The following is a 23,589-nucleotide window of genomic DNA, read 5'->3' on the forward strand; positions in this document are numbered from 1 at the left end:
AACTTGCTAGGATTGAATCGTGAATCGTTGGCCGCGAAAACGGTTAAGTTTACGTTAACAGTCATCCACAAGCACAAACCCACAGGCACAGAGTCGAATGACTAAAGTCGGGTGTTTCGAGTCATTACTGTGGAAATATTTGATGCGGTGAATGAAGAGTTTCTATTTCATCCCATAGTTTGCAGAATCATCAATAGTTCGACGTAATTCATTCAGCTGTAAGGAAATATTTCCCTCTTTAGCACCATGGATTTGGACGATTTTGCGCAGGTGAGAATGTTTTTATTAAATTTTCTATTCATCGTGAGTTTATGTACATTTGTGCATAATATCTTGCCCAAATTGCATACAGAGCGATTATTTTATGTTAGAAATGTGTAAATTATGGAAATCAATTTCTGCGTTTGTTTTTTCAATTTAATTTTATAATAATAATATTTAATTATTACATTACAGCGCATGTTGGAACGTGCAAAGAGCCGCAGAGAGAAAATTGACACTGCTTTGGCATCCGTTGGAGAAAACAGACGCTTCCGTGCTCCACTTGTTGAAAACATCCCTGTAGCTTCGTGCTCGTCCTCCAAAAGTATGTGTACATATCAGTGCTTTGCAAGGCAAAATCTTATTTTTTCGTGACTGCAGCTGAGAACACGGAGAAAAAGCATGTAGAGGGTGGCAAATCGTTGGAAAGCCGCCCCCATGCACCCGACTCTGGCTTACGAGATAATCTCAGCCGCCTTGGAAGGCTGTACGAGTCTGAAAACCTGGACACCAACTTTTCGTCTCCCGTCCACCCTCGGACAGAGACACTTTCTCGCTTCCCAGTCTCTGAGTCGCAGCCTAAGGCCAAGCCTGCGGCTCGCAAAGCTCGGTTGGACGCTTTGGCGCAGAACTTCAAGGATTGGGAGGATGACTACTCGAAGCTGCCACCAACTCCGATGGTTCCCAGGGCTGAGACCCCTCTGTCCCCGGTGTGCATTGGGAGGGCAGCTTCCCCTGGCCGCAAGCAAATGGGTTCCCCGCAAAGAGCTCTTTTCAGCTCGCCTGTCCGTGCTGCGTCGCCCGTCCGCACTGTTCACAGCTCGCCGGTGAGGGCTGCATCGCCTGTTCGCTACGCGGCCCCTTCATCTCCAGTGAGACCCGCCTCGCCTCTTGCAACCCCAAAAGGTCCTCAGATTGGAGTCAGAAGCCCTACGAAGAACGTTGTCTTGGACAAATCTGTTATAGCAACACTGGTAAGTCGGTTGTGACTCAACTTAGCTTTTTACGTTGGTGTTGGCTAATGCACCCTTTTCAAAATGCACTTTTAACCCTTGGGCTTCGTTTGGTGATTGGTCCATCATTAAATCTTGATAACAGATTGATCATCATTTCAGGAAGCCCAGGGTTTTGTGCCAACCGAGTCAAAGTCGTGTCTTATTTACAACTATCACAAGGGTGACTCCTCTAATGTCCCACAGGAAGCTGAGGACGATGAGTCATTCACCTCTGAGGCCGCGACGCCAAACACAGGCTCAGTTGGCTCGCCAGGCTGGATTTACAGAGCTGGAAGCCCCTTGAAACCGAGAATGGGTGTTGCAAGCCCTGTTCGCGCAGCCTCTCCGGTCAGGGCAATGTCACCTGCCAGAGCAGCCTCTCCTGTACGTGCCATGTCTCCCGTCAGGGCTGGCTCACCAGTTAGCCGCGCTAGGAACATGTCCCCTGGCTCCGTGTTGCAAAAGGCCGCGATGTTCGAGTCAGCTTCGGTGGCTGCGCCTGCCAGTCCTACCAAGGATCCTGCAGAGCTGTCCCTCTCGCAGAGAATGGCTCTGTTCGAGAAGAACAAAACGAGCGCGCCTCTCTTGCCGAAGGTTGCTTTTGCCACTCCTCTGCCGGCCAAATTCATTCCTGCTACCAAAACTGAGCAGAAGCCCGCAGTCCAGGTTGGACTCCGACCGGTAGCTGAAAAGAAGCCAGCTGACTCCAACAAAGGTAAAAAAATTATTGAGGTTTGATAACGCAGTATTTTATTCCATGTACTCTTTGCAGATAATTTGGTGCAGGCGCACAAGGCCATGTTTGAGAAGAGCCTCAACCAAATAGCCAAGCCCAGTGAGGTTGTCGTTTCATCCCAATCCGAGCGCCAGAAAGAACTGGAAATGCTCCGCAGCCGCTACGACAAGCAGAAGCAGCTTTCTGCCAGGGAAGAAGTGGAGCCACCAAAACCAAAAGCAAAGGAAGTTGCAAAGGTAAAAATTTGTAATAAATATTCTGTCAAATTCTACACTAAAAAAAATACGATTTTAGGGTGCTTAAAGTGGGTTAAAGGGTTGGCACCTTTAGAATGCCTTGGATATCTAGGGCAAGTGGTGTGCAGTTTTTGAAACTCCAACCACTAGGAACTGAAATTTGGACTTGAAAACGTTTTTGGAATAACTGAAAAAAGCAGCAATTATTTTTTTAATGAAGGCAGATTTGAGTTACCATTACCAAATATAATTTTTTGCGCTCTACAAGAGGGTTTTTCAAAACTTAAAATTTGTAATACATTTGTTATAGTATTCAAGTTTTATTTTAAAAAATCAATTTTGTAGATTTTGACCTACCACTTTGAAGTCGACTGGTCAGTTATTCCACCTGACGAGACTAGTTCAACGGTGTCTAACATTTTGCCATGTATGACTGATATAACAAATCTAAACTAATTAAACTAAAAAATTCCAAAACTCGAAATTCAAGTGCCTGAAAACCCCGCAAATGTTGGAAAGTTAGGGTGTTCTCAATGACGTTTTCGGTCATGTAGGGTACCTATCTTGGACATTATGCATTAAAATATACACCAAATTATTTATAAACAATTGTGTTGCAGGTGCCCTCTGCCCCGCCGATGCCAATGCAGGCGCAAGCAAGCCATTCCACGAGAGCGGAATCGCCTAAGAAGCAGTACCCTGTCCTGGAGGAAGTGAAAAAGATCAAAGTTTCCCCTCCCAAGGCTGGCCACATATACCCGAGCCTTTCAGACATAGACGCGACTGAAAGCGAAATGGATGCCGACACCAGTGGAACCACAGACCACAGCGGAGAAGTAGAAGATGCAAATAATAGTTTCGGGGACGAGATCCTAAAAGCGGCCGGCTTGAATGAGAGGAGCTCTGCCAAAAGGGTAAACTACTAAAATGTAATGTATTTCACACTTAATTTGAACTCTGGTATTATTTACAAAGGCTGCATCTGAGATGACGGAGAGTGAGTGTGCTGTTCTCGAGGACATGGATGACTTCCTTGATGAAGCATTGGGAAATGTGTCTGAAATAGCTTCTGTGGGGCCTACCCCTCCAAAGAAGAGCCGGGACAGAGATGTAAACTTTCATGAAAAGAATAAGAGCTTGAATTCTAAACGCTATGTTGCGCAGGAGGCCATCTTCAGGACGCCAGCTGCCAAATACATGCCCTCTGCCCCAGACACGCCAATTCCCTCGGTGCTGTTGGGAGAGGGCGATGTCAAGCCTCTGCTCCACACGGTCAGCTTCTACAGGAAGCAGCAGTCGCAGGGAGCCAAGATGTCCACACCCGTGCACCAAGTGTACCATCAGACTGAGGAGTCTTTCGAGGAGGAGGAGGACGATCCAGAAAAGGAGGCCGTGCTGATTCGCAGGAAGATCAGGACCTTGGAGGAGAGCGTCAGCAAGCAGCAGACGGTCATTTCCCAAGCCAGCCAAGCGCTTAATTTGTGCCGATCCACGGTGGAGTTTTCAAACTCTTCCGAACAAGTTGAGGCTGAGAGACTTTTGCTTTTAGCCAGTAAGTAGTTTCCGCCGAATATGTTTCTCTTATCATGATTAACCTTTTACAGCTCACAAGCGTCAAGCTCTGCTGAATGAAATCCAGCGGCTGAAGGTGGAGGGGCCTCAGGAAAGCGAATTTGACATTCACTCTGAAACAGGATCACTGACCATTTCCAGCCTGTGCCTGCCTTTGAAAAGAGAATTCCTGCAGCGAATGCGCCGAGAAGGTAAACTTAACACAGTCAACGCAACGTGGCTTTAATTGAAATGCTTGAATCGTTTGAACAGAAAACTTGGAGCATTATATTGTGTGCTTGGTGAAGAGCCAAGATCAAGTGCTGGCTTCACCGATGCTTCCGACATCGTCAGTGCCTCCAAAGCAGGAGTTTGTCAAGTTCCCAGGCACTTTGACTCTGGAAAACCTGAAGAGTAACTTTGCTGTGACCTTGGAGGTCTACACACTTCAAGCTCGCAGGGAAACCATAAGCCACGAGGACAAATACCACATCAAGAAGGTAAACTTAATTGTTTTAGATTGAAATTTACTCAAATTTTGTTGCTCAGGAGAACACAAAACTGCGGCTCACCCCCAAGAAGCACAAGAACGACAATTTGCTTGTGATGCCAGTGATCCAGAGCCCAGCTGGCCCGACTGCTGTTCGCTCTCCGTCTTTCAGCCTTGCCGGCTTCACGGTCTTCTCCCTGCGAGAACTGAGCCGCTCCCAGTTCACTCTAAATAAGGTTGAGATTTGGGTTTTGGATTTAAAATTTAAAAATTATTATTTCGGCAGGGTGGTTAAAACCACTCAATTTTTGCCAGCATAAACTGGATTTTATAAAATTAGTTGGAATTTAAGGCTAAAATAGGTTATTAACTACACAAAAACTGTCAGTTTTATTTTTTTATGTTGAATTTATAATTTTAAATGTTTGATATTATCTCTTAAAATTCAACACAATTGTGTACTATCGTTATTAGTCTTTTAAACAAAATAAAAAATTTTCTGTTCAAGGTCATGAGCCGCATAAATTAAAAATTTATTGAAAACAGGCGCAAAACATTGCCTACAAGAAACTGGAAAAATTAAAAAAAAGGCTTTTTTACCACTGCACTTAATTTTTTAAATGCTTGTCTTTTGCAACCCTGTGTGGCATTGTTACAAAACTGGAATTTATTGTTACCAGGTGCCATACAATAGTCCTCTTGAGGGTCACATCAGCATTTCCATGTCCAGCGAACTGCTGCTGGACACTGAAATGAGAGGCTTTCTGACCATGTTTGACGACATCAGCGGATTCGGAGCCTGGCACCGCCGCTGGTGCGTTCTGGACGGCGCTCGTTTGGCTTACTGGAAGTACCCAGATGACGAGAAGAAAAGGGTATATTTTACCCCCTATATAATTAGTGACGTAACTCACGCTATTTTTAACACTCCACAGGAGCCAATCGGATGGATCGATCTGAACGAGTGCACGTCCAAGCAAATTACTGCAGTCTCCAGAGAAATTTGTGCTCGCCTCAATACCTTCTTGATCGAAACCCAAAGAGCCGTCCTTCCAGACGACAAAGAGTCTCTTGTGATGATTCCAGGAAGACAAATGACTACCATCAGGTACTTTGATCCCGTCTCTCGAGCGATTGATTAAACTAATGATGCGCCGATTTGTTTGTTTGTTTGTCAACAGGCATTTGATATCAACTGACTCAAAGGAGGAGCGCATACAGTGGTGCAAGGAGCTGAACCACGCCATCACCTCGATGCGAGCTTGGAAATCCTGCCACAAGACCGCCGGCAAGGGAACCGCCGTGTAATTTAGATGCTCGAAAGCCTGTATAATTGCTTTCCCTTCTTATTGATCTGTCACTTTTCATTAGCCTAGTTTTAATCATATCTAATTACTCCGTGGAAAGTGGTCACTGATACAATACGTTTTGTACTTGAAGACCAATTTTGAAATTCAGGACACTCGCGTACTTTGAATAAAGTGGACAGAGTTAGTCTTGTGATTGATTATCATTTATACAAAGGGAAGGGAAATCGTTTTATCTAATACACCGCACAATATTTGTACCTTATGCGAAATAAAGATTGGCTTATATACTAACGCAAAACGATTAAAAGAGAGTTTTAATGCACTTATGTGGGCCTTAAGGTTCAGAGAGTAACTGGATCACTAGCTGGGTATGTGTGTGTGTGTGTGTCATGGGTTCTGCCTGCTCGTGCTAGAGGGCTTTTTGTGCGTGGCGCACTCATCCTCCAGCGCGAGCCAGAATAAGTGAGCCAGTCTGCGCGAGCGCTTCCTACAAGGTGTTTAACCTGGTGTCTCTGCAATGTCTGGCAAAGTTACGATGACCGACGAGTACATCAACGAAGATGGACCCAAAAAGGCAAGCTCTTCATTTATTTTATTCGTTCAGCATTAATTTCTACAGGCGTGGAAAGTGTTCGATGACATATGTACTAGCGGCGTTTTATCTCAGCATAATTCTAAAAATCTTTGCTATCCCTAAGTCAATTTCATTTTTAAATCAAAATCCATACCTATATTAATCCGAAAAATGATTTTTTTTCTTATTGCCAATATACATGAGATGATTAAAATGTGCCAAAGGAAAACTTTCTACGGCTGCAGTGAAAAATAAATCTTGGAAACTTGTATCAACATTGACACAAATTTTCAGATTTTTTTTATAATTCATCTGAATAAAAATCTCTGCAAGTTTGGGAATCTGATTTAATTTGAAATTTTATGTTGAAAAACTATTTTCCTCTGCCCAGTTTCTGGGTAAAGCCGTCTAAATCGTTGATTCAAACCTATCAGGATGCAAAAAAAATTAAATGGCCAAAATAGAGCCTGATTTTATGACAACTAAATTAGAAATAATTATTAAAACCACCAAAATCCGTTACTTTAGTTCATTTGATTTTCCCAGAACACATTTCTGTCATAAATTTTAGGAAAACTTTTGCAAAAGTATAAAAATCGTTTATCAGATAGCCAAAGTTTTTTTGAAATTCGATTTTGGCAGGTTGAAATTTCTTAAAACTAAGCCTTAAATAACAAGTTAATTTTAATCTTCAATCATACCCTAGCGATTTTTAGCGAACAACACCAGATTTTTCGAATAAATAGCTGTATTCCCCTTGAATAAAATTTCATGCTGACATTTTATCAACCGAAAGCACTATAAATTCAGACAGCCCGCATTATTTCTGTCTGGTGTGGTATAAAATTGTTTTTACAGTTACACCGTAAAGCAAATAACCTGTGCTATATTTTTTTCAAATTTGTCAAATATTAAAATTAATAATTGAAATTCGTGACAATAGAAGCAATAAAAATTAAGTCGCGAAATTTCATATTGTCTCGTTCTAATGTCGTAAGGCGTTTTCCATTATAAAGCGATCAGACGCCGTAAATGAGTCAGCAAAGGCCTTGTAAAAGGCAACATAAAATAATGCTACACACACACACACGCTAAAATAAATACATACAGAGCGCGGAGAATAAGGCACGGAGCAAAGGCTGTAGGTGTGAGAGGGAATATCTCTCTCTGTCTGGAGCGCATGTGGCCTCAATCGCATTCAGCACATTTTTCTCTCGCGTCACCGTAACGCGCAAGGCCAATAACTTTTTTCTTACTTTTATATGAATTAGAACTGAAGACGTGCGTGTTTCGCAATGGGTCAGAGTGAGTGCACAGGAAATTCGGGTTACGCACTGGTCGCTCTCGCGCGATAAAATGATATCAGCGCCGAAAGCGGCGCGTATGCACGCTTTTTATTAACAATTCTGCAGCCAAGTGTGTACAAAATCCAGCTGCAGAAACTTCCTTTCCAGACGCCCAAGAGTTATTCTCGGCTATTATTCGGCGCCTGCTGTCACACGTGCAAGTGAATTTCGACAAATAATAATAAGAGAGATTGTCCGAAGGGCGCGAGTGAATAATTTGTATATATGTAGCGTCTGGCTCAATTAAAACCATATGGTGTGCCATTTTTCCACGGGCACCTTTTTCCAGCACTCGCAGGCCAATCAAAGGAGCGAGCAAGAAAGCGAGCGGTGTTGCCTTTGCAAATCGCATCTGATTTTCTCAAACATTAGCTTCGTTTTCCTCTTAAAAACGACTTCCTGCCTTTGTTTCCACTGTGAATCGCGCGCCTCTTACGCAATGCCACGATGATTGCTATTTAATTCCCCCTGGATACCTGGTGGAATTTGTTTCCGGAGTGAGAAAATAACATGTATCTGTCCGATAAAACGAATGCCAGCTGATTAATCAGAGTACGAAACCGAGGGCTCTGCGATGATTTTATTGTTTTACCGCTTTTTGTCTTATTGATGCTCGCATGCAATTGGGAGCCTCGATAGCCGCTCACTCACAAACAGGTTCTTTGCTTTCCTTTTGATCTTTTGTAATGCGAACCGTTACTGTGCATTTTCAATTTCTCAGTATCGGACGCCTCTGGTATTTATTACGCTCGGCAGCATTGCACTCCTCGCAGGCGCTTCTTCGTCAACACAACGCGCGACGAGAAGACAATCACTCAGTTTTATCAGGCGTGATTCTCCTCTCCTCTGGCCATTTCTCGCTCTCTTCACAAAAGGAGAGCGAATTTTCTAAAACCCCAATAACCCATGTTTTCGTGTCAAGTGACAACAATTACAATTAATTAATTAATTAAAGCTTGTTGATTGGAATTGCCAATTAATAACAGTTCTTTAATTAATTGGAGCATTTCATGATGGGGGTCAAAATGTGGTCAGTTAAAACTAATTCTGCAACCTCTCGAGAGAGTAGCTAGAGCAAAACCAACTGGGGCTATCCGACAAGATTAATAGATAAAGCAGGCGTGTGAATGAGCTGCACGCGCGCGAGCGCGCGTGTTTGTGTGAAAATGTACAGTTGCCGCTACCCGATGCATCCTCAATCCTTTGATTGCCCGCAATTTGTCTGCAATTATTTAGCTATTCCCCGATAAACAGTTAAGAACTTTTTTCATTGTTGACTATAGCAACGAGTTCATCGAGTTGTTTGATAAATTTAGCAACAGTTTGTCTCTTTAAATTATTTTTCCCTAGATTTTGTTTCTCTCGTTACGATCTATCCAACGGTGTTAATATTAATATGTGGGAAAAATACCCTTATTCGTGAAATAAATCGAGATTTTACAAAAAAAAAGTACAGAAACTGCAAGCTTTGGAGCCAGAGTTGCATAAAAAAGCTTTTTACTAGTTTTTTGCGACCATTGTTGGCACGATTTTAGTTTTCAATTTTTCTAATTTTTTACTCATGACGTAGACTTGACAAATTGTCAGAGAATTTTTGGGAGAAATTATTGAGGCAGAAAATAACAATTTAAAAAAACTGCACAGTTAAGGAAATTTTGACGATTTTTTGACCGCAAATTTTAGATTTTCACAAAAAACAAATGGAAATATTCATATCTTGCATTTCTTGCGTTAGAAATTCTTTGTTTTTTCCAAATTTTCTGGATAAAATTACAAGTTAAGTTAAAAAGAGTTTTCAGCATTTCACAAATTTCCTATAAAGCTTTACTGTAATTGTCACAGCGGTGCAGATGCAGAGCCGCGTTGAGAATTTTTTAGTTTGCCAATGACGTAAAACGTTATGCTACACACTGCATACAAGAAGCAGACACACATCGCTCCTTCGAGATACGCACTAATGGCTGCGCGGCAACGAGTTGAAATTAATTGAAGCAGATGCTGCGCTTTTTTATTTGAGTATTTCAATTCGAGAACCGCAAGTTTTCACGGCTGGCGGCCCGCCGATCGCCGATTTGCAGCAATGTTGAGCAAATAATAAATAAAATATTATTGATTCGTCTCTGTGAAAAGCAAGGAAATGAGATAGAAATATCAACTTCCGCGCGCGATTAGAAAGAGTCGCGGCTGCACTCGAACAGGGAAAATCGTTTCATTTGAGTTGATTTTCCCGTTGAAATTGCAGGTGTCCATGGCGACTCACATCAATAGGAGCGAAATCAAAGAGGCCTACGAAGACGTGAGATCCGACTCGACGCCGACCGACTGGTGAGTGAATTCGCGTTTGTCCCGAGCAAAAGCGGCGCAGCAAATTCGGAAGGCGCGCAGCAGCGGTTTACACGCACCGACAAGCCAACTGAAAACACTGCACGCAGCCTCTTTTCTTCTGATTGTATCTGTCTCGTGATAAACGCGTTTGCTTTGCAGGGCCGTGTTCAAATTCGAAGGCAGTAGCATCAAGTGCACCGTGAAAGGCGAAGGCTTCGACGATTTCCGCGCCCAGTTCACAGACGATGAACGGGCCTTCGCTTATCTCAGGCTGCAGGTTCGCAAAAAATGCTTAGCAGGCAATTAAATATAGAACTAATCAACGGACGATCGCAGATGGGAGACGAGATGAGCAAAAGAAAGAAGTTCCTTTTCATCACTTGGATCGGCCCCGCCGTTGGAGTGATGAAGAGAGCGAAAATGAGCACCGATAAGGCAAAAATGAAGGAAATTCTTGCGGTGAGTTAAACACCCGTGTAGCCAAATATCAACAAAACCAACTCGAGTCTGCGGTGCTGATAAATTTGTTTGTCTTTTGTTCTCCCTTGCGTGAGAAGAGAAGTGAACTCTTCCGAAGCTACAAATTATTAGCTCATAAAAAGGTTATTTTCAAACTTTTTAGCTCTTAAAGATAAAAAATTCACAAAAATTTATTCCGTTTTGACAAGCTAGAAATGAGATGGGCAGTTGAATTTTATTTTGGGTCACGTAGGAAGCCGCCGGCCGCCAGTGAGAAAAGGTCAAAAATTAAAAAGTGCAGATGAAAATTTTTTCCGGTTAAGCACTATCAATCTGGACGTTTAAAATATTTTCAGCCGCGCCAGCCACCGCAAGGCAAATTTTCGGCTTATTGTAAGCCGGTTCCGCCAGGGCTGAGACCTCTAATTTTAACAACACAATAATTTTATAATTTCCTATGTTGCAGAATTTTGCTGTCGAGCTGCAACTGGAGAGCTCTGCCGAATTTGAGATTGACTTCTTTATGGAACAGCTGATCAAAGCTGGAGGTGCCAACTACGGAACAGGAGTGCGAGATCTCTAACCAAGTTGAAATGTTTATATTAAAAGTATACTAACACTGTATTTTATACGGGAGTCAATTAAAAAGTATTTATCTGTGTGCAATGGTCGGAGAAAAAACTTAACTTGAGGTTTAAGAACCAAAATTTTATAATTTATTTTAAAAATGTCCAAAATAAAATTTATAAAATACTGGCAGAAAGCATTTCGAGCACAAAAAATGACTGTTTCTTTCAGTGTTATTTTATTTACGAAATCCTATTCGAGCCTGGAATAAAAACCTTTAGTTGCGGCGCTGCTTCTTGCGAGCTTTGGCTTCGTCCTCGCTGCTTGTGTTGTTTGGGCTGAGCGCAAGAAGGGTTGCATCCGTGGAAAAGTGACCACACATAGCGGTCAGAAGAGCCACGCCGTAGCCTGTAGCTCGCTCACCCTATTAACACGCCATTGGAGCAATCAAAATAATGAATTAAGAGATAAATAATGTTTTTGATAATATGGCAAACATTCTACAGTAGCTGATTGATTGGGATTAAGATCTGTAATATTCCTTAAACTCACTGGTTTACTTTGGGCTTTAAAGTGGATTGATAAATAACTTTTTCTTCAATTTTCGCAATAATCAAATAACCCTGCTATACAAATTTTCTCCACAATTTCCAGCAGTTGACCACATTTCTTGGCAGATTTCGATTCCTCTCGTCGAGATCTGTCCAACAGCGTGTTTAGGGAAACTCTTTGTTGTGAAATATAATTAGGTTTCAAGTAAGGAGACAGTCCTCACCATTTTTCAGCCACTTTTCTCAAAACTTTAGTTGAATTTGGCTTCAACTGAATCCTCATGCATTGGCAGTACCAATCCCCTTTAATTAATTATGCGTAGAGTAAAGAAACTTACGCTGTGAACTGGGTAGGCCATGTCGATGTGCACCCAAGTTCCATTCCAATCGAATCCCAGGTTGGACGCAACAAAGAGACCAGCACAGGAAGCCTGGGCATTGTTACGATCCTAAACAACACAAAATCAAAGAAAAATCTTATCATAACCCGTTTCTCAGACAAACTTACAGCAACCGAGTTCTTCATATCAGCGACAGCAGAGGCAAACTCGCTGAAATGCAGTTCTGGGCAGAAAGGAATCGGAAAAAGCAGGTCTCCGCAATTCTTGCCAGCTTCCACGCCAATTTGTTCCCAATCCTCACTGTTGGTGAGAATGGCACCGTGGTACTTGCCAGTGCTGATACCCTGAAGCATTGAGATTTCAAATAATACTGTCGCACCATGTATTAATTTTACTGCGATTTACCTGGGCACCAGTCAAGGTTGCCATGTCGATGATGATGGACGCTTTCAAATCCTTTTGAGCATAGGAAACTCCGTCAGACAGTACCAACCGTCCTTCGGCATCTGTGTTGTTGATCTCCACAGTCCTATGTGAAAAATTAATTTGATTTTATCGTTGAAAGTATTATAATACAGACCTTCCTGAGTAGAGGGTATGAATGTCATCAGGTCTTGTGGCGAGAGGTCCGACGGAATTCTCAGCCATGCAGAAGACAGCGTGAAGATTCTGGCTGAAGCCTTGTTTCACGGCAGTGTAAAAAGCGCCGAGGACCGCAGCCGCGCCTCCGCAGTCTCTCTTCATGCCAGGCATGGCTGTCTTTCCCTTGATGCTCAGGCCACCAGTGTCGTAGACAATTCCCTTGCCGACCCAAGCGACGTCCACAGTGGCGCCTTCGGGACAGTGGCTGAGCACAGCCAAGGCTGGAGGGTCAGCAGCTGCTTTGCCAACGCCGTAAATTCCTCCAAATCCACGTTCATTTAGCTCCTCGCCTCGGATGACTGTCAACTTGGCGCCAACCTGATCTCCAATGCTTTTCACTTCCTGTGAAATTGAAAAAATGAGAATATTGAGTAAATGATCGACTAATTGGAATCCTTTCGAGATGTAAAAAAGGTCATTTATTAAACATGGATTTGGATTTCTCAGCACGTTGGGTAAAAAAAGCTGACAATCAGCATAACTATCTTTTACCTTCTAAAGTAATCCATGATTAGACTAGCAATTTAGAGCTCAAATATCCAGATAAGTTAGTGACCTTTAGGAAGTGGCTGACATTCATTTCATTGCATGGCATGTCCACAATTTTAGCGGCCAGCCTAACTCCATAGGAGACACTCTGGAGACAAGCAATCTCCGAGGACAGCAAGGGCACCTCAACCGAGGGAGAGTCGTCGGAAACAATCAAGAAGTAGACAGACACAGTGGGCGGCGTTCCGGTACCGGCGTTGCTCGACGTTTTCCTCGAGTAGAGCGGATAGGCTCGAGCGACAGCGCAAGCGGATGCGTACACGTCACTTCTCTCGCAAGCAATCTGAAATTCAACGTGCATTAATTATATTTGAGTTGAAACACTTGAAAACACAAACCAGGATTGTCTCGTCCACCCCGACGGAGCTGCTTTTGACCAGTTTGGTGAGCGCGTGCACCCTCGAAGGCGTGTTGTGGCGGCTGCACTTGACAGGCAGAGCAGCCACAACGGCCAGGTTCAAGTAGAGTGGACAAGAGTCAGTTGGTGATGGGTGCAAACTCGCTATAGCAGAGGAGAACACCTGCAAGAGCACGTTTTTACGTTTATATAGATTGCAATTTGGGCACAAAGTTGATGGTTATTTGCCTGATCGGTGACTCTCGGCTCCAGCTTGGCTCTGACATCATTGAATGTGAGTTTACTCAAATGCTTCGTCTGCCCAACAATCAGAACTGGGTGCTTCTGAGGGTCAGTTGGTGGCAGCGAATTTAGAAATTCGATTTTGGCTGCCATAGTTGCCTGTGAACAGCAGTTTTTAGCACAATTTCATGATCAGTTCGCACTAGAGAACTTTCAAGAGTTGCATACTGTTATCAATTTTCAAACCATATCACGTTTTATCTTTAAATATATAAGCTCAATGGTCACTACGTGTGAATTGTACCCCACGATTTTAAGTGAGCATCTGTTAAAAGCACAAAGCATAATATTTACTAGAAATATACAGCACGGTGCAATTAAAAATCTTGCTATGCACATTTTTGTAGTTTTTACATGCTAATATTATATTATTTGTGATAATTGTGCCCAATTTATGTGTTATATCTTTCTTTGTTTCTATCTATATAATGGCGATTTCATTGTACGGAAGTGTAACCTACTCCTGTTCTCTGTATTGACCATGCTATAAAATAAATAAATAAATTGAATTGAATAATTATATTAAGTATTTATTATTCAAAACTTAAAACAACAATAATTATGTCATATCATCAGCATTTTTAGCTTATTAATAAAGGCTTGTTTTAGGCACACAATTCGGCATTCAATATTCAATTCTTGTCCCGGGCGGTAGCCGGCTTTAAGTTGTCAAGCATAATAATAAAATCAGAATATATATTATTCCAATTTGTGTGACAAAAATGCCTACAACATAATTATGTTTTAATCCTTATTTCCAAAGCAGTGAAATCAAAGTTATTTTTAACGATGTACTACGCGTACTATGTATTGTACTACGTTACCTTTCGGCACTAAAGTGAGTCGGCAGCTTTAATTTGGAGAACGCTGGCTGCGTACGATTATAATGCTCGATTTCTTCAGCCTGTCCCAGTCCCAGTCGGTCTGACGGTCTGCTATCGTCAGCTGTGACGTTTTGTTTCTTGTTTTTCAACCCCCCTCCTCTCCACTCCCGCCGCCCACCTCCCATGAAGAAGACAAAAATATTTGAATGCCTTTTAAAAATAATGCCGGTGGTGGATCTTGTAAATTTGCCGTGGGTTGAATCATAATATATATATTAAAAATTCTCTAGTTTAAAAAACAAATTGTGTTGCAAAGTGTCACATTTTGTCACATCTTCAGCTTTAATAGTATGCATATCCGCGATTAATTGAAATACCGCGGAGCAAAGTAGTGTAAAAATGAGGATTTAATCAAATTCCAGTAGTTGTGTATCAAATATGTTTTGGTCTGATAATTGAACTGGTGAAGAAATACTCAAAATCTCCAATTCTGACTTAACAAAATAATCCGATCACAGGAAAAAATTAATTTTTCCCTTACTTTAATGCTGAGTACTTCGAGTACTTTACGTCAATGAATGATGCTCCTTTAGTTACCCCCAGGTTGTTACGCCCACTTCTCCTGTTGGCCCAGAATTGCAAAATTACACCTCGTCCACTGCAGTGGTCCGGATATTTTTTGTCAAACCCAATTCGAACGAAAACATGCTGCGACACAGTGCTTAGAATTATCGAAATGAGTAAGAAACTAGGTGTTCATAGCTTTGTCAAGCAAACCGTTTGCCTTTTTGTTACCCGCAGCTCGTTTAATACGGGGGCGCAGGCACATAATTAATGTTATGTCATGGAGTCATTGATTTGGAAGTTGCCCTTGTGATTGAAGATGTCATCAGGATTGAGACACATTGCCACTGAACCTGGCAGTCTGAGCAACTACAAACACTACAAGTCGATGGAGAAAAAGAAAGGCAGCACGGCTGTCATCCGGCCGGTAGCCAAAACCTCCGCTGGGCACAACTCGGACTCAGTAAGATGTTCGCTTTCGTGAGATGCTAATTGCACTGATTAACGAATTGCAGGATGGCAGTGCGGACACTAATAGTCTGTCGGCGGACTCGAACAATGACACATTTGTCAGAGTGCCATCTAAAGAGGGGAACAATAGTACGTGTCTTTCTCAGTTCAGCGTCTGCAATGAACTTAGCTGATGGCATTTGTAAATCGTCCTTTGTTGTTTTCATAGGCTCCAAAGCGGTGGTCAGGAGGGCGTCCGAATGGGAAATACTCGAAGGGCTGAAGGATGGACAAAGGTTCGACAAGAAGCCGAAACCCTTTGAAGGTTATTTACACAAAAAGAGGAAGTGGCCTTTGAAAGGATGGCATAAGGTACACCAGAAAAAATATTTCAACGTGTTTATAAATTAGTTGTCATTGTTGATATTTAACTTGGAATTAAAAAACAATTAAATTTGAATTATTCCAGCGATATTTTGTTCTGGACAAAGGAATTTTGATATACGCCAAAGGACCTGGGGAAATAGCCAGGGGGAAACATCACGGCTCCTTGGACATAGGGCTGTCAGTGATTTCAAGCAAGTTGAAAAGACGCCGAATTGATATCGACGCAGAAGAATTCATTTACCACCTCAAGGTAAGGCCGCGCGGATTTTATATATAACACTGACTCACTTGCACTCAGGCAAAAACTTTGGAGACGTTCCAAGAATGGGTAGAGCAGTTGAAGTTGCATCGTCTCTACCGCCAGCACGTTTTGACCTTTGGCACGCGCAATTTGCCTCTGGTGCAGTCAAGGAATTCACCTGACGCGAGTCCCCTGAATCCCCCGCAGAGTCCTGTGGCGGCGGCACCTGCGGAGGAAGGCCACAATGCTTCCTCCACTCAGCCACCATCGACCTCGACCACGTCGTCTGCTTTGCAGCAATCTCATTCTCGAATCGCCAACTGGATCATGGATTCGCCAGCCCTGGACACCATCCCCAAAGAGCTCTCATTGGTCCAGCAGAATCTGGTTCAACTGAGTCTCATTTTGGAGCAGGTTGAACAACTTCCCACCGGCTCGGAACACCCAGAGGTAGCAACGCCAATTTTACTTTCTGGCCTGAAATAATTAAACGGCTCCTTAGACGGCAGATGGGTGCTCTCCCAATGTCAAGAAGGACAGAAGGAAATTTGGGCTGCGCAAAAAGAAGAGTTCCAAGGGCAGTGCAGCTGATTTGGCTGGGAGCAGTCCCAATAAAGCCACACAAAATGAAACAGAACCTCCAGTATGTACAAATCCAAGGGTGATTCCACGAGAAATTTTTTTACTGTTGTCACGGCCGCGAGATTTAAAACTATTTTTTGCCCAGCAGCGGCAGCTGGCTATGTTTACCAGTGGCTGGCGCAGCTGAAAATATTTTAAACGTGAAGTTTGAAGTGCTTTACGGTTAGAAAGGCAGGAAGACATTTTCTCCTGCACTTTCTAATGTTTGACCCTTTTTCACCAGCGGCTGGCGGCTACCTATATGACCCAAAATTTACATCTAGTTAGAAATCAAACCCTGGTGTCAGGGTAGCCTTCGAGCGATTGATATTAATAATTATTCCCATGAGAACCAACTTAAACAACGCCTGACGGGCTCCATGGTGGTGATTACTGAAAAATTTGCGCACCACTAGAACAACTTTGAATTGGCCGTTCCAATGGTGGCAAGATCTTGTGGATCAAACCGATGCAGAGCCCGTCATTTGTCGTTAAAGTAGCTAAATATGGAAAATCAATATTATCGCCCTTGAGGGCTACCCTGATGCCAGGGTTCGAGTTCCCACCTGTTCTGATGGTCTTGACTGATCTCAGGAGCAGTTTCCTCGTAAAAATCAACTGTTCAAGCAATTTTATTTTTCTTCAATCACCTGAATAAAAAAATGCAGGTTATCTCAAATCTCTCCTGGAAACAACCTCATATTATAATGTATTTATATTGTTCTGTTCTACTAATAAGAAATGCTTGCAGAACTCTGGTGGATTACCTCAAATGGCCCATCTGAGCAGCAGCAATCCGTCATTGCCGTGTGCCGTTTTGACTGCCACTAGGCCTCAAAGTCTGCCTGGAGCGGAGCATCTGCTTTCTTTGAATATGCCGGCGGAAAACAGAGGTCACACAACGCCTGACTTCCATTGTCGGGAAGACTTTGTCATTCTCGCCAAAGATAGTGCGTCACTGCTGTTTGTTCTAGTGCACGTATTTATTTATTCTCCGGCATTTCAGTTCACATTAATTTGAAGGAGGTAGCTCAGACCATGCTAGTGGAAAGAGATCGGCTGAAGCAAGCTATGGAGCTTGATAGTAGTTTTCTGACCTTTGGTAGTTCTGGAAATTCTCAGTTGATTGCTAATTTGAAAAGTTCACTAGCCTCGGCCGTTCACCAAAACAAAGAACTCAAAAACAGGCTGAATAAAATACACGAAAACTCTGATCTGAGTGACGTATCATCGATCGCCCAGTCTGATCAAGTAGGTCGTCCATTGTCACGCAAAACGCTTTTATGATCGTCTTTTTGCAGGCTGCTAAACATCTCCAGCAATCATTATCATATAGCAGTTCATGTCTGAGCGCTAGTGAATTTTTCGATGCACAGGATTTCCAAACAAATCTAAACTTCAGCGAGACTTCTTCCGAGGCAAGCTTCAGCTCGGAGGAAGGCTCGGTCGTTAGCGAGACCAGCGAGGTTGGAACGGACAACACTCCAGCTCAAAGCAGTGAGAGAGATTTCTTGCCTTTTGACTCTCCTGTGTGAAAAAGTTGTATTAGTTCCAGACGAAGATGATGATCAGATGATGCCAAAATTCCACACTGGCCGGAGAACCAAGCTGCCAGCGCCAAGGCCAGACCTGGAGGGCCTATCCCTGTGGAATTTGCTTTGCAAGAACATCGGCAAAGACCTGTCCAAGGTGTCGATGCCTGTGGCCCTGAACGAACCCCTCAGCATGCTGCAACGCCTGTGTGAAGAGCTCGAGTACAGTGAGCTCTTGGACAAGGCAGCAGACATCGACGACCCGTACGAGAGGATGGTCTGCGTTGCCGCCTTTGCCGTCTCCGGCTACGGCTCCTCGTACTACCGAGCTGCCAGCAAGCCGTTTAATCCTATTTTGGGAGAGACCTACGAGTGCATCAGAGAAGACAAAGGCTTTAGATTTATTGCGGAACAAGTGAGTGCGATTCTCAATTAATTTTTAGATCCAAAAGACAATAAAGATGATAATAATTCTACGTCCCGATCATGACTTTCTCTAAGAAATTTTTTTCGGGGTTCCGAAAGTCCCGGGCCATTCCTGTCCTGTATAACGCACTTGTCGACAGTGTTTATTTCCAACCAATTATATAATTAGGGTTGTGCAAAACCGATTAACGATTATTTTTTCTTTTGCGTTTATGATGTCCGGACTATCATCAAATGAGTATGAATCATCAATTTTTTAGCATTTTGACAGATTTTCAACATCGATTATTTTAGATTATTTCATCCAAACCGACTATTTTTCGATTATCACCCATTTAAAAAGCGATTATTGTCTAATTTGAAAAAAATGGGGATTTTCTCATTATTACGTCAAAAACCACTCAACGTGATTCAATGTTTTAAGCAGCAGAGAGGTTGCCAAAACCAATTTATTAAAGAATTCTTGATAAATAGCATTTTTTAAAATGCACTGCACCCCATTTCAGTTCATTTTAAAATGTACTGAGTAAAATTGAATAAAATTGTTTTTATTAAATTCTGAAAGGGGGGTGCACTGCACCCCATTTCAGTTTTTTGAAATGTACCGATTATTCTTGAATAATAGCGTTTTTTTTTAAAAGAAAATATAGATTTTTTTGTCTTTATGAACATATGAAACCGATTATTTGGTAGATGTCTGTTGCTGTACACCCGTGGTGTCTAATAAATATTTCATTCATTATTTGATAGATTATTTGCCTCTAAATTTCCGACTGTAATAATCAATTATTTCTTTGCTAAATCGACTATTTTTGCACATCCCTATAATATAATATAATATAATGTACCCCTAATAAAAAATTTTTCTGAATAAGAAATTGTTTGGCAGGTGTCTCATCATCCTCCCGTGAGTGTGTGCCATGCTGAGTCAAAAAACTTCATATTTTGGCAAGATGCACGTATCAAAACGAAATTCTGGGGCAAATCAATGGAATTCCAGCCAACTGGTAGGTACGAAGAAAGTCAAATTTTTACCTAATCACTTTTAATCGGCAGGCACCGTGAATATCAAGTTTCCGAGAACAGGCGACACATACAAGTGGAACAAAGTTACAACTTGCGTGCATAATGTGTTCGGTGGACAGCGTTGGGTTGACCAATACGGCGAACTCAACATCACCAGCAGTAAAAACATCACTTGCAAGCTCACGTTTGTTAGGGTTAACATTATTTTTTGAAGCTTAACAGAATGTGCAAAATTAAGTCGTCTTAACTTTGCAGTCGAGCTACTGGTCGGCTAAAAAGCATGAAATCTACGGAAACATAACAAACGAGGATGGGAAAGTTGTGAGGACCTTGTTTGGCAAGTGGAACGAAGCAATGTACTGCGGGGTTGCGCCGTCTGCCAAGTGCATCTGGAGACCAGGTGTGCATCCCTCAGCGCCACTCTGAGCGCACTAATCAGCTTAACGATTCCAGGAACAATGCCTGAAGATTACGAGCTTTATTACGGTTTTACCAGATTTGCAATGGAGCTGAATGAGATTGACGGTGAAATGGTAAAATATTTGCCTTGTACAGACACCAGATTTAGACCGGACCAGAGGTAATTGAAGAGTGCTGCTTCTTGTCATGCAGTTTGAGTTTGTCTTGAATTGCAGATTGCTAGAGGAAGGCAACCTGGCAGCTGCGGAGAACATGAAAATGCAGTTGGAACAAGCGCAGAGAGAAAGACGCAAGCGCCAAGATGAAGAGAATGTGCCTCGTTGGTTTAAGTGAGTTTTGCCTCCATCTGGCACAGCTTTTCTCTAAAATATTAATTTGTTTTAGATGCCACAATTCAAGCAATAATGAAGAAATATGGGAGTACAACGACTTGTATTGGGTCAAGCGTAAAAACCCTGGTTTTGTGAACCTCAACATTCCTGCCCTTTGGTGATTAGCAAAAGTCTCGATTTCTCTTTCAATTTTTCTTGTTTGCCTGTAAACCAAGATAGTATTCCTTATTTCGGTCTGACTGATTGATTTTTGACGAAAGAACATCAAATCAAGGCATAATTTTGATCGACGTTGCTATTTCGTAAAACTGTTAATTAAGTGCAAACAATCAATTTTGCTCAAGAGCAAATGTTTCAAAACCCAGCATGTCCAGGCTAACAGTAGTGAAAACCCTGTTCTTGACTCAGCTTATTATGTGCTAAATATGAAATGCATTTCCTATATAATCGTCAATTATTTACAAATATTACTAGTTGATGCGCTGATTTGAGCTGGAGTTGCATAGAATAATTTAGCAAGAGCGTGGCAGTAGCAGAGGACGGATTGTTTCAATTTCAATATATGAAAAGAATTCTCAATGATTACTTATGTATCAACAACAAGATATAATGCTTGGTTTGGGCTGTTTGAAGGTGTTGCAAGCATTCGTGAAATTTCAAGGCTGTGTGAAGCTGAATTTGACATTTATATCATGTGTCCTTAATATTGTTTCCACCGAAATGAGCTAACGCGTGTTTGCACTCAATTTAAACCTTTTTTATGGTTGAAATACAGCCGTATTTTTTTCTTCGCCGTTGGTTGATCCAGCTGGATACTCCTTGATCTTTGTGCCTGATTTCTGATTGTTGATATTACGATGATAACGTTAAGATGTTGATTTTCTTCCACGTGCAGTGGTGACATTGGAAACGCGAGTGATCTTGATGCAATCGTATTATATAAATATTATCTTAAGTAGGAAAGATTTTTGGTGCTAATGATGCATTGCTTAACAAGTAACACTGCAGTCGGTTGAAAATTAGTAATAATTAGACCTTGAATGTGAGCTAATCGTGTAATTTTAGTTACGATTAGTAAAACCACTAATAAGATCGTTTGCCTCCTGCTTAATTTGTTCCTTTGCAAACAATTAAAGTTAACTGCCGCTTGTAAAAAATTGCAAACTGGAATTGATTTAACAAAACGGTAAAGTGAGCGCTTATTAATTGTACAACCTAACGTACTCCTCCTGGCTCTGCTTCGGTAGAGTGGTGTCACTATTATTTTAACTACTCTTTTGGGCTCTGGAAGTTAAGCTTGTTAAGTTGTTATCGAAGGAGCCTATTAGAATTTCATCTTCACTCTCGAGAGTAACAAACTTTTTACCTGATTTTAATTATAATTTAAACTGTATAGATCGTTATATTTTACTGTATGTTTTCGCGAACCAATAAAATTTTGCCATAGACACGCTGACCTAAATGAAATGTTTATTTCATTTTCCCCTTTTAACGTCTCACGAAGAATTATGAAAGGGAAAAATTAAAAATTTCGTGTGACTACGTGAAGGCTGCGAAGAGGCTCCAATCAACAATAAATAAAAAATCTAAAGTAGATTGAAAATTATTTGAATTGATGGATCGATAAAAATTTTATTCTAATCAAAAAAGGACCTTGTTACTGTAAAAACTCTAGTTTTATCCAAAATTTACGGATTTTGATAGCTCTCGTCGAGATCTATTCTTTCAGGGAAACTTTGTTTGAATTTGAATAAAAACTCAAGTATAGAGACAGTTCTCACCATTTGAAACACAACTTTTCAAAAAAATGACAGTGATGCTTAGGTCAATTTTAGCTTCAATTACTGAATCCTAAGGGAAGATTTCATGCATTGGTTACAATCTTTTTTCAGGATTTTGCAGTATCAATCCTCGTTAACATTCCACCTGTCACATGATATACCACAAGCGCGGTAGATACGCTGTGCAGGTTGCATACTTTAAAAGATGCTGTCCGAAAATCTCGGCAGCAAAATGAATTTAGTATCTCTTTTCAAAGTTCAAAGCACAGAATAGTTGTTTACTCCGCCCTCAGTGCGTATCCTCTTTTTTCAAGCATCTCATATTTCAAATTTGCACCCTTAAAAGGTGCGGCTGCTAATGGACTGGAGAGAGGAGCGCACGCACACAGCATCCCGGCGAAAGAGTAACTCTCCATATATAATCAAGCCGCCGCGTCGGCTCGTGGGCGTCACTTAAAAAAATAAAATTGTCTGGCCAGGTGCGTGCGTGACTCAGGTACGTGAAGAGTTGTCGCGCGCGGGCACCACACGACGAGTGTGCGGAGGCAAAAGGGAAAGGGTTGAGGCAAGATGAAGCGCGGCGGCGGCGGCGGGCGTTTCTATGGCGACGGCGTGCAGTACATACCGACTGACTGTGTGCGAGCGAGAGAGAGAGAGAGAGAGAGAGAACGAACGGCTTCTCTCATCCTGCGGGGCGGTCGAGAGCCCTCTCTTTCTCTCTGCCGGCGAGGCGAACCCCGTGAGCGCAAAACCGACTCCGCCGCTTGAGTCGCACACTTGCTGCTACTGCCGCTGCACCGACCGCGAAAAGATGCAGACCAACGTGCAGATCGACTCCAAGGCCCTCAGGGGATCACCTGACCACACCTCCGTAAAGGTCTACGACCCGCGGACCAAGACCATGACGGTGAGTACAGAAATTTCGTTTGTCTTTTAAGAACAGGCCAGAAATTAGGAAAATTTGCATTGTTGACATTGAGTTGTGAAATTTTTATGAAAATCAGGACCGACGAGGACGATTTTGCCTAAATTCTCGATTTTTTGCTTGATTTCGGGCCCCCTCGTCGCGATCCTTCTATTAGTGTGCGTATTATGAACTAAAATGTCCTACATTTAGAGCCAATTATCTAAAAAAAAAAATTAAACAGCAACCTGGGAAATTTTTAAATATTTTCCTTATATTTAGATACTATTTTAAGTACAGGTAAAAAAGATTTTCACAAATTTCCTCTATAGCTTTACTTTAAAAAGAGAGTGCTCGAAGTTTCCTAAATTTTCCCGCGAGCTGAAAGCAGGCAATTTATATGCTTTGTTCCTGCCAACATGTGGCAGCAGGTGTGGGTGCATATATAATTTTCGCCTGCCCTTTTTGCTGGCGGAATCGGAATTAGAAAAAAATAATCATCTCACTG

At 42.1% G+C, this 23,589-nt stretch overlaps 5 protein-coding genes across 8 annotated transcripts in view; 4 read left to right on the forward strand and 1 right to left on the reverse strand.

The window, feature by feature from the left end:
* The first annotated feature begins 57 nt into the window (after positions 1–57).
* Positions 58–5,886, forward strand: scra (scraps). Of its 2 annotated transcripts, none has more exons than XM_065475931.1 (14): positions 58–270; positions 457–586; positions 643–1,235; positions 1,377–1,971; positions 2,029–2,228; positions 2,849–3,142; positions 3,204–3,338; positions 3,393–3,780; positions 3,833–3,991; positions 4,053–4,279; positions 4,329–4,505; positions 4,950–5,144; positions 5,205–5,377; positions 5,451–5,886. In XM_065475931.1, exons 1-14 carry the CDS (start codon positions 247–249, stop codon positions 5,575–5,577), a joined length of 3,417 nt encoding a protein of 1,138 aa, XP_065332003.1. In that variant the 5' UTR covers positions 58–246; the 3' UTR covers positions 5,578–5,886. The 2 variants fall into 2 exon arrangements, with proteins under 2 accessions (XP_065332003.1, XP_065332004.1); XM_065475932.1 differs by having other exon boundaries at positions 1,461–1,971.
* A 120-nt stretch (positions 5,887–6,006) lies between these two features.
* LOC135934302 (coactosin-like protein) lies at positions 6,007–10,949 on the forward strand. Its single transcript, XM_065475942.1, has 5 exons — positions 6,007–6,153; positions 9,742–9,824; positions 9,984–10,101; positions 10,161–10,283; positions 10,750–10,949. The coding sequence occupies exons 1-5, from the start codon at positions 6,097–6,099 to the stop codon at positions 10,864–10,866; spliced, it is 498 nt and encodes a 165-aa protein (XP_065332014.1). The 5' UTR covers positions 6,007–6,096; the 3' UTR covers positions 10,867–10,949.
* Positions 10,950–10,970: 21 nt separating this feature from the next.
* On the reverse strand, positions 10,971–14,545 carry grsm (granny smith). The gene is made up of 9 exons (XM_065475936.1): positions 14,398–14,545; positions 13,520–13,672; positions 13,272–13,454; positions 12,941–13,216; positions 12,323–12,726; positions 12,148–12,271; positions 11,910–12,086; positions 11,740–11,850; positions 10,971–11,274 (listed from the first exon to the last, which is right to left on the reverse strand). Exons 2-9 carry the CDS (start codon positions 13,664–13,666, stop codon positions 11,128–11,130), a joined length of 1,569 nt encoding a protein of 522 aa, XP_065332008.1. The 5' UTR covers positions 13,667–13,672; positions 14,398–14,545; the 3' UTR covers positions 10,971–11,127.
* A 437-nt stretch (positions 14,546–14,982) lies between these two features.
* Positions 14,983–21,852, forward strand: LOC135944154 (oxysterol-binding protein-related protein 6-like). Of its 3 annotated transcripts, XM_065490954.1 has the most exons (18): positions 14,983–15,137; positions 15,199–15,424; positions 15,477–15,561; positions 15,641–15,783; positions 15,881–16,048; positions 16,097–16,489; positions 16,542–16,682; positions 17,412–17,610; positions 17,667–17,762; positions 17,811–17,911; positions 17,962–18,157; positions 18,210–18,607; positions 19,508–19,625; positions 19,675–19,838; positions 19,900–20,044; positions 20,098–20,224; positions 20,280–20,393; positions 20,449–21,852. In XM_065490954.1, exons 2-18 carry the CDS (start codon positions 15,281–15,283, stop codon positions 20,555–20,557), a joined length of 2,841 nt encoding a protein of 946 aa, XP_065347026.1. In that variant the 5' UTR covers positions 14,983–15,137; positions 15,199–15,280; the 3' UTR covers positions 20,558–21,852. The 3 variants fall into 3 exon arrangements, with proteins under 3 accessions (XP_065347026.1, XP_065347011.1, XP_065347018.1); XM_065490939.1 differs by having other exon boundaries at positions 17,667–17,911; XM_065490946.1 differs by having other exon boundaries at positions 15,000–15,137; positions 15,281–15,424; positions 17,667–17,911.
* A 1,025-nt stretch (positions 21,853–22,877) lies between these two features.
* The window catches only part of LOC135948114 (inactive dipeptidyl peptidase 10-like), a 159,733-nt gene continuing 159,021 nt past the window's right edge, over positions 22,878–23,589 (forward strand). Inside the window, exon 1 of the mRNA XM_065497210.1 lies at positions 22,878–23,084. Within this exon, the coding sequence (XP_065353282.1) occupies positions 22,989–23,084 (96 nt within the window). The 5' untranslated portion in view covers positions 22,878–22,988. The remainder of the gene's footprint in view (positions 23,085–23,589) is intronic.

Source organism: Cloeon dipterum, chromosome 1 (assembly GCF_949628265.1).
Source record: "Cloeon dipterum chromosome 1, ieCloDipt1.1, whole genome shotgun sequence".
In the NCBI taxonomy this organism is placed as follows: Eukaryota; Metazoa; Arthropoda; class Insecta; order Ephemeroptera; family Baetidae; genus Cloeon; species Cloeon dipterum.

Coding starts and splice junctions, on each gene's coding strand:
- scra (XM_065475931.1), top strand. CDS start 247: ATGGATTTGGACGATTTTGCGCAG. Junction 3,992..4,052: donor GCAGCGAATGCGCCGAGAAG/GTAAACTTAACA, acceptor TCGTTTGAACAG/AAAACTTGGAGCATTATATT. Junction 4,280..4,328: donor ACAAATACCACATCAAGAAG/GTAAACTTAATT, acceptor TTTGTTGCTCAG/GAGAACACAAAACTGCGGCT.
- LOC135944154 (XM_065490939.1), top strand. CDS start 15,281: ATGTCATCAGGATTGAGACACATTGCCACTGAACCTGGCAGTCTGAGC. Junction 15,425..15,476: donor CTGGGCACAACTCGGACTCA/GTAAGATGTTCG, acceptor AACGAATTGCAG/GATGGCAGTGCGGACACTAA. Junction 15,562..15,640: donor ATCTAAAGAGGGGAACAATA/GTACGTGTCTTT, acceptor TTGTTTTCATAG/GCTCCAAAGCGGTGGTCAGG.
- LOC135934302 (XM_065475942.1), top strand. CDS start 6,097: ATGTCTGGCAAAGTTACGATGACCGACGAGTACATCAACGAAGATGGA. Junction 6,154..9,741: donor ACGAAGATGGACCCAAAAAG/GCAAGCTCTTCA, acceptor TTGAAATTGCAG/GTGTCCATGGCGACTCACAT. Junction 10,102..10,160: donor TCGCTTATCTCAGGCTGCAG/GTTCGCAAAAAA, acceptor GGACGATCGCAG/ATGGGAGACGAGATGAGCAA.
- grsm (XM_065475936.1), bottom strand. CDS start 13,666: ATGGCAGCCAAAATCGAATTTCTAAATTCGCTGCCACCAACTGACCCT. Junction 13,455..13,519: donor AGCCGAGAGTCACCGATCAG/GCAAATAACCAT, acceptor GTGCTCTTGCAG/GTGTTCTCCTCTGCTATAGC. Junction 13,217..13,271: donor GGGTGGACGAGACAATCCTG/GTTTGTGTTTTC, acceptor GTTGAATTTCAG/ATTGCTTGCGAGAGAAGTGA.